The 19287-nt window shown below is 34.0% G+C and overlaps 1 protein-coding gene across 1 annotated transcript in view; it reads left to right on the top strand.

The window, feature by feature from the left end:
• The first annotated feature begins 1647 nt into the window (after positions 1-1647).
• LOC143251177 (glutamate receptor ionotropic, kainate 2-like) overlaps positions 1648-19287 on the top strand; it is a 49369-nt gene continuing 31729 nt past the window's right edge. Inside the window, exons 1-3 of the mRNA XM_076502587.1 lie at positions 1648-2182; positions 16342-16497; positions 18649-18900. Of these exons, the coding sequence (XP_076358702.1) occupies positions 2098-2182; positions 16342-16497; positions 18649-18900 (493 nt within the window). The 5' untranslated portion in view covers positions 1648-2097. The remainder of the gene's footprint in view (positions 2183-16341; positions 16498-18648; positions 18901-19287) is intronic.

Genomic DNA, 19287 nt, shown 5'->3' on the forward strand with positions numbered 1-19287 from the left:
ATCTGAATGGTAATTCCTCTTTCTGCTGGGCTCTGAAAACGTGAAATTAAAAACAAAACAAAAACAAAACAGGAATTCTGTAATAAAAAGCTATGATGGTTTTTTCGACCGTAAGTTTCTTTACGTACCTGTAATCACCATTTTAACTCTATTGTCTCTTGATAACGAACGTAAATTATTGTCTTACGATTTAATATTTGAAAGGGATTGTTATATGATGATACAAACGGCTTGCTACGCTCCGACGTTCGTGACACATTAAGCCTTTCACGTCTTAATCGCATTACATCACAGACGTTGATCTGACAGAGCTTTAGTTAGCGAAGTACTGGTTGCTTTAGTCTCAAAATCCAAGCGGCTCTGGCATAGTCTGGTGCTTAGGGTACTCAAGTCGCAACTGTGAGATCGAAACCTGTCAAGAAACATACTCGCCATTTCAGCCATGGAGGCGTTTGAATTAAGCAATTAATCCTACTTATCGTTTGTAAAATGTAGTCCAAGAGTTGGGGGGTGGGGGTGAATAGCTGTCTTACCTCTAGTCTATCATTTTAGTATTAGAAACGAAAATCCCTCGTTTAACTTTGCGAGAAACATGTAAACAATAACAAATCGCAGCAGATTTTAAAACAAATTTTCTAGAAAAAATCTAAGTTTTTTGCCCTGAATTAATTCGTTTCGTCGTTGAAATATCCTAATTACAGTCTGGAAATGTGAATAATGTATAACAGATTAACAGTGATAACAAAACTTATCATGACATGTCAAATTAAAATAGTTTTATAGTGTTTTGTGCTTTAGAGCGTTTATACACCGTTTGTGTTCGTATGATGTTTGTTTGTTTTGTTTCTTGAATTTCGCGCAAAGCTACACGAGGGCTATCTGCGCTAGCCGTCCCTAATTTAGCAGTGTAAGACTAGAAGGAAGGAAACTAGTCATCACCACCCACCGCTAGCTCTTGGGCTACTCTCTTACCAACGAATAGTGAGATTGACCGTCACATTATAACGCCCCCATGTCTGAAAGGGCGAGCATGTTTGGTGCGATGGGGATTCGAACCCGCGACCCTCAGATAACGAGGTGGAACGCCTTAACCCACCTGGCCATACCGGGCCTGTTCGTACCAGCCTTGTTTAAAACACATGGCTCGTAACCAATTCTCCTTTAAAATGACAGAGTTCAAACAATACAAGGATTATGAGGATTTTCCCCAGTAGAGACAGTGGTAAATCTTCGGATTTACAACACTAAAATCTGGGGTTCGATTCCCCTCGGTGGACATAACAGATAGGCTGATGTGGCTTTGCTATAAGGAAATACACACACACACATTATGAGGATTATTAAAAAGACAAAACATTTACTGGACATGAATTAAGAAAGGAAATCAAACACGGATCATCGCGTGAAGAGAGGAAGTCAGGTTACGGTTTTATAAGGTCAGGCCAGGTTGAGTTATTGGTACTAATATAAAGCACAATTTTGATATTATTAGAGGTCAGCTTATTTGATTAAACAGGCCACCAAACGTTGTTACAGTATTAAGAGATTTTACGGCTGCTCATTGGATACAGATCCCTGACGTAGATCGATAATGTCTGGGTATAGCCAGGATTCAAGGACCTTGCCTTTACTTTGCGTTCAAAGAACCGTTGCCACAGCAACAAATCTATGGTTTTTCTTCGTGATCGCCAATCCTAGAAGCCGTTGTCATAGTGACAAATGTGTTATTTTCTTTCGTAGATCTGTAGAGACTTGTGCAAAGATTACACCTTCAGATACCTCAGTTTTTAATTTGAAAATGGTTTATAAATAGATGAACGTTAAATATCTCAGTACATAAGAACCGACCTTTAACAATAAGTCTCTGCCGCTGTTTTAAAACTGTAATAGTATAAACCAAACCCTCACAGCCACTAGAGTAACTGCTATCTTCTGAAATAAGCAACTTTCATGTCTGTCCCTTGGTTGTGTAAAATATGGCACATAGGAATTTCGGGTATTGGGGATATCCCTAAAATACCATCGCAACTTTTACTAGGTTTCTCCAAGATGGTGGTATTCGTGTAACACGTTGAACGGACAACTAAAATCTACGTCATGACAGTTCACTACATTTTCCTGTCTCTAGGTGTTATCTACCACGTGACAGTAACGTCTTCTCTTCCTGATGTTATTAAAATCGGTAAGTAGGTATCCTTCATTAGAAATCAGAGTTTACAACAGCCACGTGACTAAAATAATCGCGAAACTAAACTACATCAAGATGAATCTTTGTACCACAGAACTATATATCGATAACAATGTATTTCAGCCAGATATGCCCGATAATCCCCGCCTCAGGGCTTTGGGCGTCGCAAACCCAAATTTTTTTAAATAATATATAAGAAATGATTGATGTTTTTTGGACTAGTATGTCATAATACATAAGTAAGATTGTATTTGCACCTTCTAAATACATTGAATCCCCCCACTACAAACCAAAACAAAATCTTGCTGTGACCTGAAAAAACTCGCGATCCAATTTTGAGAAAAATTGGTCCATAATAAAATAAAACAAACAGTAAGATGAAACATTTTACTTTCAAACAATATGTTTAGAATAAAGCAACACAAAACAAATATTGAGATGAGATTTCTCACCGTAGAACAATGTGCCTAGATTGATTAAAAACACTAAGATGAGGTTTTTACAATCCAACAATTTGTGTAGAATAAAGCAAAACACTAAGATGAGGCTTTTACAATCCAACAATGTGTGTAGAATAAAGCAAAACACAAAGATGAGGCTTTTACAATCCAACAATGTGTGTAGAATAAAGCAAAACACTAAGATGAGGTTTTTACAATCCAACAATGTGTGTAGAATAAAGCAAAACAAACACTAAGATGAGTTTTTACAATCCAACAATGTGTCTAAAATAAAGCAAAACAAACACTAAGATGATGTATTTACTGTCCGACAATGTGTCTAAAATAAAGCAAAACAAACACTAAGATGATGTTTTTACTGTCCAACAATGTGTCTAAAATAAAGCAAAACAAACACTAAGATGATGTTTTTACTATCCAACAATGTGTCTAAAATAAAGCAAAACAAACACTAAGATGATGTTTTTACTATCCAACAATGTGTCTAAAATAAATCAAAACAAACACTAAGATGATGTTTTACTGTCCAACAAAGTGTCTAAAATAAATCAAAACAAACACTAAGATGATGTTTTTACTGTCCAACAATGTGTCTAAAATAAATCAAAACAAACACTAAGATGATGTTTTTACTGTCCAACAATGTGTCTAAAATAAAGCAAAACAAACACTAAGATGATGTTTTTACTGTCCAACAATGTGTCTAAAATAAATCAAAACAAACACTAAGATGATGTTTTTACTGTCCAACAATGTGTCTAAAATAAATCAAAACAAACACTAAGATGATGTTTTTACTGTTCAACAATATGTCTAAAATAAATCAAAACAAACACTAACATGATGTTTTTACTGTCCAACAATGTGTCTAAAATAAAGCAAAACAAACACTAAGATGATGATTTTACTGTCCAACAATGTGTCTAAAATAAAACAAAACAAACACTAAGATGATGTTTTTACTGTCCAACAATGTGTGTAAAATAAAAAGAAAACAAACACTAAGATGATGTTTTTACTGTCCAACAATGTGTCTAAAATAAATCAAAACAAACACTAAGATGATGTTTTTACTGTCCAACAATGTGTCTAAAATAAAGCAAAACAAACACTAAGATGATGTTTTACTGTCCAACAATGTGTCTAAAATAAATAAAAAAAACACTAACATGATGTTTTTACTGTCCAACAATGCGTCTAAAATAAATCAAAACAAACACTAAGATGATGTTTTTACTGTCCAACAATGTGTCTAAAATAAAGCAAAACAAACACAAAGATGATGTTTTTACTGTCCAACAATGTGTCTAAAATAAAGCAAAACAAACACTAAGATGATGATTTTACTGTCCAACAATGTGTCTAAAATAAAGCAAAACAAACACTAAGATGATGTTTTACTGTCCAACAATGTGTCTAAAATAAAGCAAAACAAACACTAAGATGATGTTTTTTACTATCCAACAATGTGTCTAAAATAAAGCAAAACAAACACTAAGATGATGTTTTACTGTCCAACAATGTGTCTAAAATAAAACAAAACAAACACTAAGATGATGTTTTTACTGTCCAACAATGTGTCTAAAATAAAGCAAAACAAACACTAAGATGATGTTTTTACTGTCCAACAATGTGTCTAAAATAAATCAAAACAAACACTAAGATGATGTTTTTACTGTCCAACAATGTGTCTAAAATAAATCAAAACAAACACTAAGATGATGTTTTTACTGTCCAACAATGTGTCTAAAATAAATCAAAACAAACACTAAGATGATGTTTTTTACTGTCCAACAATGTGTCTAAAATAAATCAAAACAAACACTAAGATGATGTTTTTACTGTCCAACAATGTGTCTAAAATAAAGCAAAACAAACACTAAGATGATGTTTTACTGTCCAACAATGTGTCTAAAATAAAGCAAAACAAACACTAAGATGATGTTTTTGTCCACTGTCCAACAATGTGTCTAAAATAAATCAAAACAAACACTAAGATGATGTTTTACTGTCCAACAATGTGTCTAAAATAAATCACAAACACTAAGATGATGTTTTTTACTGTCCAACAATGTGTCTAAAATAAAACAAAACAAACACTAAGATGATGTTTTTACTGTCCAACAATGTGTCTAAAATAAAGCAAAACAAACACTAAGATGATGTTTTTACTGTCCAACAATGTGTCTAAAATAAATCAAAACAAACACTAAGATGATGTTTTTTACTGTCCAACAATGTGTCTAAAATAAAGCAAAACAAACACTAAGATGATGTTTTACTGTCCAACAATGTGTCTAAAATAAAGCAAAACAAACACTAAGATGATGTTTTTACTGTCCAACAATGTGTCTAAAATAAAGCAAAACAAACACTAAGATGATGTTTTTACTGTCCAACAATGTGTCTAAAATAAAGCAAAACAAACACTAAGATGATGTTTTACTGTCCAACAATGTGTCTAAAATAAATCAAAACAAACACTAAGATGATGTTTTACTGTCCAACAATGTGTCTAAAATAAAATCAAAACAAACACTAAGATGATGTTTTTACTGTTCAACAATGTGTCTAAAATAAATCAAAACAAACACTAAGATGATGTTTTTTACTGTCCAACAATGTGTCTAAAATAAAGCAAAACAAACACTAAGATGATGTTTTTACTGTCCAACAATGTGTCTAAAATAAAGCAAAACAAACACTAAGATGATGTTTCAACTGTCCAACAATGTGTCTAAAATAAATCAAAACAAACACTAAGATGATGTTTTTACTGTCCAACAATGTGTCTAAAATAAAGCAAAACAAACACTAAGATGATGTTTTACTGTCCAACAATGTGTCTAAAATAAAGCAAAACAAACACTAAGATGATGTTTTACTGTCCAACAATGTGTCTAAAATAAATCAAAACAAACACTAAGATGATGTTTTTACTGTCCAACAATGTGTCTAAAATAAAACAAAACAAACACTAAGATGATGTTTTTACTGTCCAACAATGTGTCTAAAATAAAAGCAAAACAAACACTAAGATGATGTTTTTTACTGTCCAACAATGTGTCTAAAATAAATCAAAACAAACACTAAGATGATGTTTTTACTGTCCAACAATGTGTCTAAAATAAAAGCAAAACAAACACTAAGATGATGTTTTTACTGTCCAACAATGTGTCTAAAATAAAGCAAAACAAACACTAAGATGATGTTTTTTACTGTCCACTGTCCAACAATGTGTCTAAAATAAAAGCAAAACAAACACTAAGATGATGTTTTTACTGTCCAACAATGTGTCTAAAATAAATCAAAACAAACACTAAGATGATGTTTTTACTGTCCAACAATGTGTCTAAAATAAATCAAAACAAACACTAAGATGATGTTTTTACTGTCCAACAATGTGTCTAAAATAAATCAAAACAAACACTAAGATGATGTTTTTACTGTCCAACAATAAAATAAATCAAAACAAACACTAAGATGATGTTTTTACTGTCCAACAATGTGTCTAAAATAAATCAAAACAAACACTAAGATGATGTTTTTTACTGTCCAACAATGTGTCTAAAATAAATCAAAACAAACACTAAGATGATGTTTTTTTACTGTCCAACAATGTGTCTAAAATAAAGCAAAACAAACACTAAGATGATGTTTTTACTGTCCAACAATGTGTCTAAAATAAATCAAAACAAACACTAAGATGATGTTTTACTGTCCAACAATGTGTCTAAAATAAATCAAAACAAACACTAAGATGATGTTTTACTGTCCAACAATGTGTCTAAAATAAATCAAAACAAACACTAAGATGATGTTTTTACTGTCCAACAATGTGTCTAAAATAAATCAAAACAAACACTAAGATGATGTTTTTACTGTCCAACAATGTGTCTAAAATAAAGCAAAACAAACACTAAGATGATGTTTTTACTGTCCAACAATGTGTCTAAAATAAATCAAAACAAACACTAAGATGATGTTTTTACTGTCCAACAATGTGTCTAAAATAAAGCAAAACAAACACTAAGATGATGTTTTACTGTCCAACAATGTGTCTAAAATAAATCAAAACAAACACTAAGATGATGTTTTTACTGTCCAACAATGTGTCTAAAATAAAGCAAAACAAACACTAAGATGATGTTTTTACTGTCCAACAATGTGTCTAAAATAAATCAAAACAAACACTAAGATGATGTTTTTACTGTCCAACAATGTGTCTAAAATAAAGCAAAACAAACACTAAGATGATGTTTTTACTGTCCACTGTCCAACAATGTGTCTAAAATAAATCAAAACAAACACTAAGATGATGTTTTTACTGTCCAACAATGTGTCTAAAATAAAGCAAAACAAACACTAAGATGATGTTTTTACTGTCCAACAATGTGTCTAAAATAAATCAAAACAAACACTAAGATGATGTTTTTACTGTCCAACAATAAAATAAAACAAAACAACAATGTGTCTAAAATAAATCAAAACAAACACTAAGATGATGTTTTTACTGTCCAACAATGTGTCTAAAATAAAGCAAAACAAACACTAAGATGATGTTTTTACTGTCCAACAATGTGTCTAAAATAAATCAAAACAAACACTAAGATGATGTTTTTACTGTCCAACAATGTGTCTAAAATAAAATAAATCAAAACAAACACTAAGATGATGTTTTACTGTCCAACAATGTGTCTAAAATAAATCAAAACAAACACTAAGATGATGTTTTTACTGTCCAACAATGTGTCTAAAATAAATCAAAACAAACACTAAGATGATGTTTTTACTGTCCAACAATGTGTCTAAAATAAATCAAAACAAACACTAAGATGATGTTTTTACTGTCCAACAATGTGTCTAAAATAAATCAAAACAAACACTAAGATGATGTTTTTACTGTCCAACAATGTGTCTAAAATAAATCAAAACAAACACTAAGATGATGTTTTTACTGTCCAACAATGTGTCTAAAATAAATCAAAACAAACACTAAGATGATGTTTTTACTGTCCAACAATGTGTCTAAAATAAATCAAAACAAACACTAAGATGATGTTTTTACTGTCCAACAATGTGTCTAAAATAAATCAAAACAAACACTAAGATGATGTTTTTACTGTCCAACAATGTGTCTAAAATAAAGCAAAACAAACACTAAGATGATGTTTTTACTGTCCAACAATGTGTCTAAAATAAATCAAAACAAACACTAAGATGATGTTTTTACTGTCCAACAATGTGTCTAAAATAAATCAAAACAAACACTAAGATGATGTTTTACTGTCCAACAATGTGTCTAAAATAAAGCAAAACAAACACTAAGATGATGTTTTTACTGTCCAACAATGTGTCTAAAATAAATCAAAACAAACACTAAGATGATGTTTTTACTGTCCAACAATGTGTCTAAAATAAATCAAAACAAACACTAAGATGATGTTTTTACTGTCCAACAATATGTCTAAAATAAATCAAAACAAACACTAAGATGATGTTTTTACTGTCCAACAATGTGTCTAAAATAAAGCAAAACAAACACTAAGATGATGTTTTTACTGTCCAACAATGTGTCTAAAATAAAGCAAAACAAACACTAAGATGATGTTTTACTGTCCAACAATGTGTCTAAAATAAATCAAAACAAACACTAAGATGATGTTTTACTGTCCAACAATGTGTCTAAAATAAATCAAAACAAACACTAAGATGATGTTTTTACTGTCCAACAATGTGTCTAAAATAAAGCAAAACAAACACTAAGATGATGTTTTACTGTCCAACAATGTGTCTAAAATAAAGCAAAACAAACACTAAGATGATGTTTTACTGTCCAACAATGTGTCTAAAATAAAGCAAAACAAACACTAAGATGATGTTTTTACTGTCCAACAATGTGTCTAAAATAAATCAAAACAAACACTAAGATGATGTTTTTACTGTCCAACAATGTGTCTAAAATAAATCAAAACAAACACTAAGATGATGTTTTTACTGTCCAACAATGTGTCTAAAATAAATCAAAACAACACTAAGATGATGTTTTTACTGTCCAACAATGTGTCTAAAATAAAGCAAAACAAACACTAAGATGATGTTTTTACTGTCCAACAATGTGTCTAAAATAAAGCAAAACAAACACTAAGATGATGTTTTACTGTCCAACAATGTGTCTAAAATAAAGCAAAACAAACACTAAGATGATGTATTTACTGTCCAACAATGTGTCTAAAATAAAGCAAAACAAACACTAAGATGATGTTTTTACTGTCCAACAATGTGTCTAAAATAAATCAAAACAAACACTAAGATGATGTTTTTACTGTCCAACAATGTGTCTAAAATAAAGCAAAACAAACACTAAGATGATGTTTTTACTGTCCAACAATGTGTCTAAAATAAATCAAAACAAACACTAAGATGATGTTTTTACTGTCCAACAATGTGTCTAAAATAAATCAAAACAAACACTAAGATGATGTTTTTACTACTGTCCAACAATGTGTCTAAAATAAATCAAAACAAACACTAAGATGATGTTTTTACTGTCCAACAATGTGTCTAAAATAAAGCAAAACAAACACTAAGATGATGTTTTACTGTCCAACAATGTGTCTAAAATAAAGCAAAACAAACACTAAGATGATGTTTTTACTGTCCAACAATGTGATCTGTCAAAATAAAGCAAAACAAACACTAAGATGATGTATTTACTGTCCGACAATGTGTCTAAAATAAAGCAAAACAAACACTAAGATGATGTTTTTACTGTCCAACAATGTGTCTAAAATAAAGCAAAACAAACACTAAGATGATGTTTTTACTGTCCAACAATGTGTCTAAAATAAAAGCAAAACAAACACTAAGATGATGTTTTACTGTCCAACAATGTGTCTAAAATAAAATCAAAACAAACACTAAGATGATGTTTTTACTGTCCAACAATGTGTCTAAAATAAAGCAAAACAAACACTAAGATGATGTTTTTTACTGTCCAACAATGTGTCTAAAATAAAGCAAAACAAACACTAAGATGATGTTTTTTACTGTCCAACAATGTGTCTAAAATAAATCAAAACAAACACTAAGATGATGTTTTCACTGTCCAACAATGTGTCTAAAATAAAAGCAAAACAAACACTAAGATGATGTTTTACTGTCCAACAATGTGTCTAAAATAAAGCAAAACAAACACTAAGATGATGTTTTACTGTCCAACAATGTGTCTAAAATAAAGCAAAACAAACACTAAGATGATGTTTTTACTGTCCAACAATGTGTCTAAAATAAAGCAAAACAAACACTAAGATGATGTTTTTACTGTCCAACAATGTGTCTAAAATAAATCAAAACAAACACTAAGATGATGTTTTTACTGTCCAACAATGTGTCTAAAATAAATCAAAACAAACACTAAGATGATGTTTTTACTGTCCAACAATGTGTCTAAAATAAAGCAAAACAAACACTAAGATGATGTTTTACTGTCCAACAATGTGTCTAAAATAAATCAAAACAAACACTAAGATGATGTTTTTACTGTCCAACAATGTGTCTAAAATAAATCAAAACAAACACTAAGATGATGTTTTTACTGTCCAACAATGTGTGTAGAATAATTAAAAAGAAAACAAACACTAAGATGATGTTTTTACTGTCCAACAATGTGTCTAAAATAAATCAAAACAAACACTAAGATGATGTTTTTACTGTCCAACAATGTGTCTAAAATAAAGCAAAACAAACACTAAGATGATGTTTTTACTGTCCAACAATATGTCTAAAATAAATCAAAACAAACACTAAGATGATGTTTTTACTGTCCAACAATGTGTGTAGAATAATTAAAAAGAAAACAAACACAAAGATGAAGTTTATGCTTTCCAACAATGTGTGTAGAATGAAGCAAAACAAAACAAACACAAAGATGAAGTTTATGCTTTCCAACAATGTGTGTAGAATGAAGCAAAACAAAACAAACACTAAGATAAGGTTTCATAACATCCAACAATGTGTTCTTTCAGCCGTGGGAGCGTTATGTGACGGAGAATCGCACTATTCGTTGGTAAAAAAGAAACCCAAGAGTTAGCGGTGGGTCGTGATGACTAGTTGCCTTCCTTCTAGTGTGTGTGTTTTTGAATTAAGCACAAAGCTACAGAATGGGCTATCTGTGTTCTGCCCACCACGAGTATCGAAACCCGATTTTTAGCGTTGTAAGTCCGCAGACTTACCGCTGAGCCACTGGGGGGCCCCCTTCTAGTCTTACACTGCTAAATTAGGGACGGGTAGCACAGATAGCCCTCGAGTAGCTTTGCGCAAAATTCAAAACAAACGAAACCAAACCTTTTATAGTTTGTCACTAACACTATTTTCAGTTCAGACCAGTTCAGACTGTGTTAACAAGATAGTTGTGTTAATCATGTTTATGTTGTATTTGTTATTCATGTCTATGTTGTATTTGTTAATCATGTTTATGTTGTATTTGTTAATCATGTTTATGTTGTATTTGATAATGTTTTTCATTTTTTATACTCTTCCAACATAATTTTCAACGTCATCAAAGATGGAAGACCCCTACACTCATGAGTGCCTATTCTTCATAGGCGCAACAAACAGTTTTAAGAGTGTGAAGGGGACGTCTCCCCCTCAATTTTTAGGTAGTTTTATGTTCCACACGAAATTCAAGCACCCATGTTGAAACTTTTACTTTAACTCATTTCGCCATGTAGTCTAGCTATCTATCTTCTGATAAGCCCCCTCCCAGTTCTTTGTATTGATGTGCAAAACACGGGGGTACACAGTGTACCGCATTCCATGCTTACGCGGTAAATTAGCAACAATATTTTAGAAATGTGTTAGAAATGGAATCCATTTTTTCATCTGGTATGTGCGCTGAATGTACATGATTTGTATTATGATTTATGATGTTTTTTAAGAGAGTTTAGAATTATTTATTCATCGGTTGCAACATACATGCGACGCTTTGCCTTCTTATTAAAGGCCTGGCATGGCCAAGCTCGTTAAGGCGTGTGACTCGTAATCCGAGGGTCGCGGGTTCGCGCCCGCGTCACGCCAAACATGCTCGGCCTCCCAGGCGTGGGGGCGTTATAATGTGACAGTCAATCCCACTATTCGTTGGTAAAAGAGTAGCCCAAGAGTTGGCGGTGGGTGGTGATGACTAGCTGCTTTCCCTCTAGTCTTACACTGCTAAATTAGGGACGGCTAGCACAGATAGCCTCGAGTTGCTTTGTGCGAAATTCCAAAACAAACAAACAAACAATCCTTCTTATTAAAACACCACAACGTGTACTCGAAGTAGCTGAAGGTTTTCCATTCTAAAAATAATTTAAAACAACCTGAGAAATAGATATTTTTATTCAATTTCGTTCAAGAAAACACTTGAAATTAACAACTTTATTTTCAAAACAGGGAAAATAAGAAAATAGGTGTGGTGGTCTAGTTCTGGAAACGTTATTTTATTAATTTGCATGAATGTACGGGATTACAACCATTACGTCAAGATAAACTGTGAAACGCTGAGGTGTAAGCAGTAATTACTACTTATGTAGGCCTGAAGAATGTATTATGTACTAAAATTCGGCAAAACATACTAGAACTTCCAAACGTTTAAGAAAGTATTTTGGTGCTGAATGTGGGTATGAAGGATATTATAATACCACGACTAAATATTTTAGTAATATTCGAATACTTGTATGCGTAACGAACATAATATCAGTGTTCAACATTGGAGTAAATAACTGACTAGTTGAAGGTATTCCATAAAAAAGGTTTATTTAATAATAGGCGAGGTACACTGTCGTCATGTGAATTAGGAACAGGCCTAAGTTTAGTAATTTCATCCTATTTCGTAATTAGAACGTTTGTTATTCAAATTTTATGTTTATTTTGTTGTTTTGATTTAATAACTTAATAAAAAATAGATGAATATGTATTGGTTGTTTTATTGTTTAAAACATCCAACAAAATGGATAAAGGGCTAGCTAGGCCTGAAACGTAACGTTTAAATTTACGCTAACACGGTACTACTACTAGGCCTATATCGCTAATCTAAGATTAAAATTCATCATACTAACTCGTTTTGAGCACTGTTGTTTTTGCATTCGTTTCGCACTTTCTTACAGATAAACGTTTGTTTGTTTTTTGAATTTCGCGCAAAGCTACTCGAGGGCTATCTATGCTAGCCGTCCTCAGTTTAGTAGTGTAAGACTAGAGGGAAGGCAGCTAGTCATCACCACCCACCGCCAACTCTTGGACTACTCTTTTACCAACGAATAGTGGGATTGACCGTCACATTATAACGCCCCCACGGCTGAAAGGGTGAGCATGTTTGGTGTGATCGGGATTCGAACCCGCGACCCTCGGATTACGAGTCGAACACTTTAACCCACCTGGCCATGCCGGGCACAGCTAAACGTACCTTCAGTCTTTCAAACAACGATAAGGACAACGTTTCGCGACTGCACATTTTTTAGAGTGTGAGGTTAAGTGAAGCTGTATAAAACGTAAGTGCAGTTCTTTCACTTATATGAAGTAATAACTGTAATTCTACCTAGTTACGTGAACCACTTGTCTTACCTAGTAATAAGATTATACGTGCTTGAGCCCTGCTAAAATGTGTCGGATGTGTGACTTCACCATAAGTTTTAAAGTTCTCCAAGGCTAATCTCATTTTTGAAGTATATTTTAAATAAAGAACATATATTAAACACCAATTATTTCAAACTAATAATAAAACCAAATAGGATACAATCTACTTCAAAATCCTTTAAATTAAGCAGCAAGGCAAAAACAACTGTGTACTGAATAAAAATAGCTAGCATTAAAACAACTTAAATGATATATCTCATTAATTTACTGTCTTTGAATCTAGGCCTGACATGGCCAGGTGGGTAAGCCACTCGACTCGTTATCAGAGGGTCACGGGTTCGAATCCCCCCTCACACCAAACATGCTCACCCTTTATAAAGTGACGGTCAATCCCACTGTTCGTTGGGAACAAAGTAGCCCAAGAGTTGGCGGTGGGTGGTGATGACTAGCTGCCTTCCCTCAAGTCTTACACTGATAAATTAGGGACGGCTAGCGCAGATAGCCGTCGTGTAGCTTTGCGCGAAATTCAAAACAAATCAAACAATACCAAATTATTAAACTGAAAATATGCAAAGTGTTAGTCCAGACATTAAATTTGTATTATAGCAACCCTATAAATGTGGGCCATAGGTTCATAAATTCCTAGTATAGTGTTCAATATTTTATTATTACTTCTTGTCGTAATTAGTTCTTAGTTTTTATTATGTGGGATGTAATAAAACATATAAAAAAAAGGGAATAAGTATTGTTGTTTTAAAATTATAAATAAGGCCACACACATTTTCAGCACACATGAACATGTATACTGGTCTTGGGGTGTTAAGCATAATTTTGTTCTCGTTTGTTCATTTCATAGCGTCGCGCATAACCGTTCCAAATTTTGGTATGAAAGACTAAAGCAAAAGGTATCTAGTCAACACCACCCACCGCCATCTCTTGGGCTTGTACTTCCTCATCAAATATTGGTCACTCCTTATAGCGACGCGCTCAAAGGGCGGAACGTGTTTTTATGTCAATTTTTAGCATATCGCGAATCTTACAGATTCACAAGCTGGACACTCTAGGACACACCCGTTCAAACGTGTGTTCTAATAACAACATAAGTTATCTGATATTACAGATAAACACTAGCTATAGTGGAACTACTAAAGTCAAATGTAAGTTCGTCTAAACGTTGTTTTTTTTCTAAACGCACACATAAACCAGGAACATAACCATAGAAAGAAAGGCGTTTGTAGGTGCTGCTTGCCTTTGGGTTCATGACTAGAATGAAACAAATCATGTTAACTGGAAGCTGAGAAATCATGTTGAAAGTGGTGTAAGAAGACTATAAGAGGACAAGTGCCTGAGTGGTGAAAATAGATTAGAAGAAAACGATGTGAATGTTATTGACTCTGGAAAATATGGAAACGCTGAAACCTCTAAAACCATTACTGCTATATATAGCTGTATTTTTCATCACACTTCATGGATTTTGTATCTGAAAACATATTATGAATAGTGGGGTCAAGCAATTTACTTCAATCAATCAGCACGGCCGACCTGGCCAGGTGGGTTAAGGCGTTCGACTCGTAATCTGAAGGCCGCGGGTTCGAATCCCCCTCGCACCAATTATGCTCGTCCTTTCAGCCGTGGGAGCATTATAATGTTACTATCAATCTCACTATTCGTTGGTAAAAGAGTAGCCCAAGAGTTGGCGGTTGGTGGTGATGGCTATCTATCTGTCTTCCCTCTTGTCTTACACTGCAAAATTAGGGACGATTAGCGCAGATAGCCCTCGAGTAGCTTTGCGCGAAATTCAAAAACAAGTAAATAATCACCATCATATCGGGCATAATACTTCAAAACTTCGCGCGAAGGCTAGAAGAGTGGGGTTTTCATGTCTTAAACTAAACGTCTACACAACAATAATTGTAAAAGAATCAATATTGATGTAAAGTTAAGATGTTACAGGTTCAACCTTTATTCCAGGATGCTATGCGCCCTCTTTAGGGAAACATTTGCATTAAATAAACGGGGTTATTTTTTCTTTTGTTTGAATTTGAGGCAACACCACTCGAGCACTATCTGAGCTAATCGTTCCTAACTTACAAGTGATAGACAAGACTAGAAGGAAGACTTTTAATTAGTATTATCCACCACCACTTCTTAAGCTATTTTTTATCAACAAAAAATGGAATTGGTAGTCACTTTATAACGTCCCAGCTGCTAAAATCGTGAGCATCTTCGATAATAAGAAACGATCTGTTTTATTATAACTTGTATAACTGTGTGGAAAAATGAAGGCAAGTACAAAAATACACATAATTTGTTGTTAATGTTTTTCATATTGTATGAATGGTGAAATAGGCTTATAGGCTTAAAATATGAGTCGTTGACGTCAAAAGACAAACGTAAATTTTACGTATCTTTGCATAAACATTGTACAGAATGTAACAATAATTTATAATGACTGATACTGAAAACAGATATAAATTTAGTTGATTTTAGTCTAAAATATACTTAGAACATATAGTATTAGTCGCATTTTTTGTTAGTTCACTGAAAACGTATTTGTGTTTTAATAAATGTGTTGTTTTTATTGTTATTGTTTTGAAATATTTTAGAAAAATAACCCTGTGCTACTGTAGTCTTTGAAATAAATTATGGAAACATTTTATGGGTCTTAAGACGCTTTCCATGATTTTCACACGTGGTCTTGTAGTAAATTTTCGGGCTTAAGATCGTAAGATCCTGAATTCGAATACTCAACATGCCACACACTTTCAACTGCGATCGTTCGTAAAGAGACAGTTAATTAACCCATTATTCAAGTCGAGAGCTCGGCAAAGCTTTTGGCGGCGAGTGCTGTTGTTTTGTTTCCTCCCCTCTGGTCAGTAGTTCAAACCAGGGATGGCTATACCTGAATTCTTATCAGCCACAGGGCACATTGCGTGTCATTTGTGCGATAAAATACAAAAATATGTTGTTCTTGATGTTTGATATAAAGCACAAAGCTGCACAGCGATTCATAGCGATATACGTCCACAGACTATTGAAGGGGGATTCAAAAATATCTGTTCTAACTCTGAAACATTACAGGTGCCATGTTCGAAACTGGAGATGATACGCTACTGACAGCCTTCAGTACAGCTGTTGACAGTATGAACTCCGAATCGTTCCGACTCTCCAACTTCCGACTCTCATCCATAATCCAACAGCTTGAACAACAGGATAGCTTCCAAGCCTCCAAAAAAGGTAAAAAAAAAAATCAGTATTGTATGATACTTCTGGTGTTCTACTTTGCAAGTTTAACAATTTTCTAACAAGCATTTCTTAGCGAAATTCTTTACACAATCTCATACGTATTGTGACGTCAGTAGGCAGGGTGAAACTTTCAACAACAAAAAGGGTGAGGTACTCGGGTGAGGGTAAAGTGGACTCTATGTTTAAACGTAGAAGATGGTAAAGCAACTTGGTAAGTTCCGGTACCAGTGATTGCCGATAGAATGTTATACCTGTCGATAGGCAAAAATCACCTTTAGAGACCTTTGCCTTAGTCGTTTCTGGTAATCGTAAGATATCGTTTGTGTTTAACTGACAAAATAAAAATCGCACAATAAAAATGCTTTACTTTAAATGATAACAAGAGGGAATCCTCAATAGCTGCAGTACTTGAAATTCTTTTTGGCAGAATTAGAGTAACTTAACCAATGGGGCTCCTGTTTCCCTTTTTATAAGGTATGTTTTTTGCGCCAGTATTACCAAGCGTGGGATGCGTGTTTACCCGATTTGATTCTATTACTCATAAGAATCTCTGCCAGTTTACCCTTAAATTGAAATGATTTCCGGAAGGAGTGTGTGTGTGTGTGTTTTTCGTATAGCAAAGCCACAAAGGACTATCTGCTCAGCCCACCGAGGGGAATCGAACCTCTGATTTTAGCGTTGTAAATCCGGAGACATACTTCCGGAAGGATTAGAATGAATTAATCTATGAGACTTTGGACGTAGTCAAATACATCAACCGCAAAAGTTTGGACTCCCAAGTAAAATAAAATATTAATTAAATCTCACATTGTCAAGAGATGACAGAGCTACAAGCTAAAAATATGTATAAATAAATAGATAACCTCAGTCTTTCTATGAACCGCGACAAAAGTTATTATTGTTATAAACTACAACATTAGTTATTTTCCTTATAGAATGCGATTGGCAGTCTGATTAAATAACTTGACAGGAAGGTGTAGACTATTTCTTTCCAATAATTACGCCCCCTGCTAGTACAACGGTACGTCTACGGATTTAGAATGCTAAAATCAGGGGTTCGATTCCCTTCGGTAGGCTCAGAAAAGGCTCGGCATGGCCAGATAGGTTAAAGCATTCGACCTGTAATCCGAGGGTCGCGGGTTCAAATCCCCATCGCACCAAACATGCAAGCTCTTTCAGCCGTGGGGTACGTTATAATGTGACGGTCAATCCCACTATTCGTTGGTAAAAGTGTAGCCCAAGAGTTGGCGGTGGGTGATGATGACAAGCTGCCTTCCCTCAAATCTCACACTGCTAAATTAGGGACGGATAGCGCAGATAGCCCTCGTGTAGCTTTGCGCGAGATTCCAAACACACCCAGCCCATACCGCTGTGTCACTGGGAGCACTTGCTGTGAAACACTTTGTGTTCTTACTCTTTACACTTGATTTTGATGTACTAAGTTTCAATTTCGTACCGTCGGCCTATTCTTACCGTAGAACATTTTGTTTTATTACTGTCGGCACTTATCCTTACTGTAAAAAATATTCGTTTTCTTTCTATCGACACGTGGAACAATTCCGTATTTTTGCTGTAGAATTTTTTGTTGCTATCAATATTTGTTATTAAGACGTTTTCGTTTGATTGTTTTTAATGCACAGCTACACAGTTAGCCATCTATGTTCCCTATACTGCGGGGAATCGAACCCTAGACTTTACCATTCTAAATTCATAAACGTATCGCTGCCCCATCGAGGGTCCCCAAAGATTTAGTCATTTTGCTATTGACACTTACTCATACTACAGGATGCTTCGTTTTTGTATAATCCATACTGTTCGTGATATGAAACATTTCGTTTCACTGCCATCGGTCATTATTCTTGGTCTAGTTTTCAGGTGATTACAAAGTTGATCTTTGGGTCTGTGGGTAATCAGTTCGACTTATTAGGACTCATGGTGTAAGAAATTACAGCTCGTTAAATTAAGTTTATTTTTCTCACCCTGAATCACAGGTGCGGTGCTTTGGAATCTGTGACTGGAAACGTAACAAACTTACAAGTGATTTGCACGTTCTGTAAGGTACTTCATTTTAGTTTTAAAATTTAAGCGAAAAAGTTAGGTTTTTGTAACATCCAAAACCATTCTTTATTTTTTTTCTTCTAGTGTGTGATCTTCTCGAGAAAGGAGTAGCAGCCATTTTTGGTCCACAGTCAGAAGAGTCCAGTTCAACGGTCCAGTCATTTTGTGACGCTATGCACGTGCCACACATCGAAATCCGGTGGGATTTTCGTACGCACGGAGATAACCATTCCGTCAACTTGTTTCCTTTCACAACGTCACTGAGCAAGGCTTATTACGAATACGTAAAGCATAAAAACTGGAAATCATTCGCGATCGTATATGAAGAGAACGAAGGTAAGAAATCCAATATTTTTATAATTAATAACAATTGATACGTTTTTTTCAGCTTGTTATTAAGTTATAAAATATATTTGATGTTCTTTAATACTGTGGTAACGTTGTACTTCTGGGTACAGGTACTTCCAAGTTATCTGGGGGAAAATAATTCAGCGTTCTGTTCACGTAACAAACACAAACTTGTTTATTTCCTCCTTCTGCGAGCTTGTACACCGTCACAAACTGTTGTAGGCTTATGTTTCAGAAGACGTTCAAACCTCTCTATCAGTACTAGGTCTAACGTAAAACATATTTGCCCGTACAAAGTAACTCAATAAACCTGATAGCAAACACAGATCTAAACACACTAACTGGTTCAGTTCATCGACGAGGAACAACTCTATG

This window comes from Tachypleus tridentatus, chromosome 5, assembly GCF_004210375.1.
Source record: "Tachypleus tridentatus isolate NWPU-2018 chromosome 5, ASM421037v1, whole genome shotgun sequence".
NCBI lineage: Eukaryota > Metazoa > Arthropoda > Merostomata > Xiphosura > Limulidae > Tachypleus > Tachypleus tridentatus.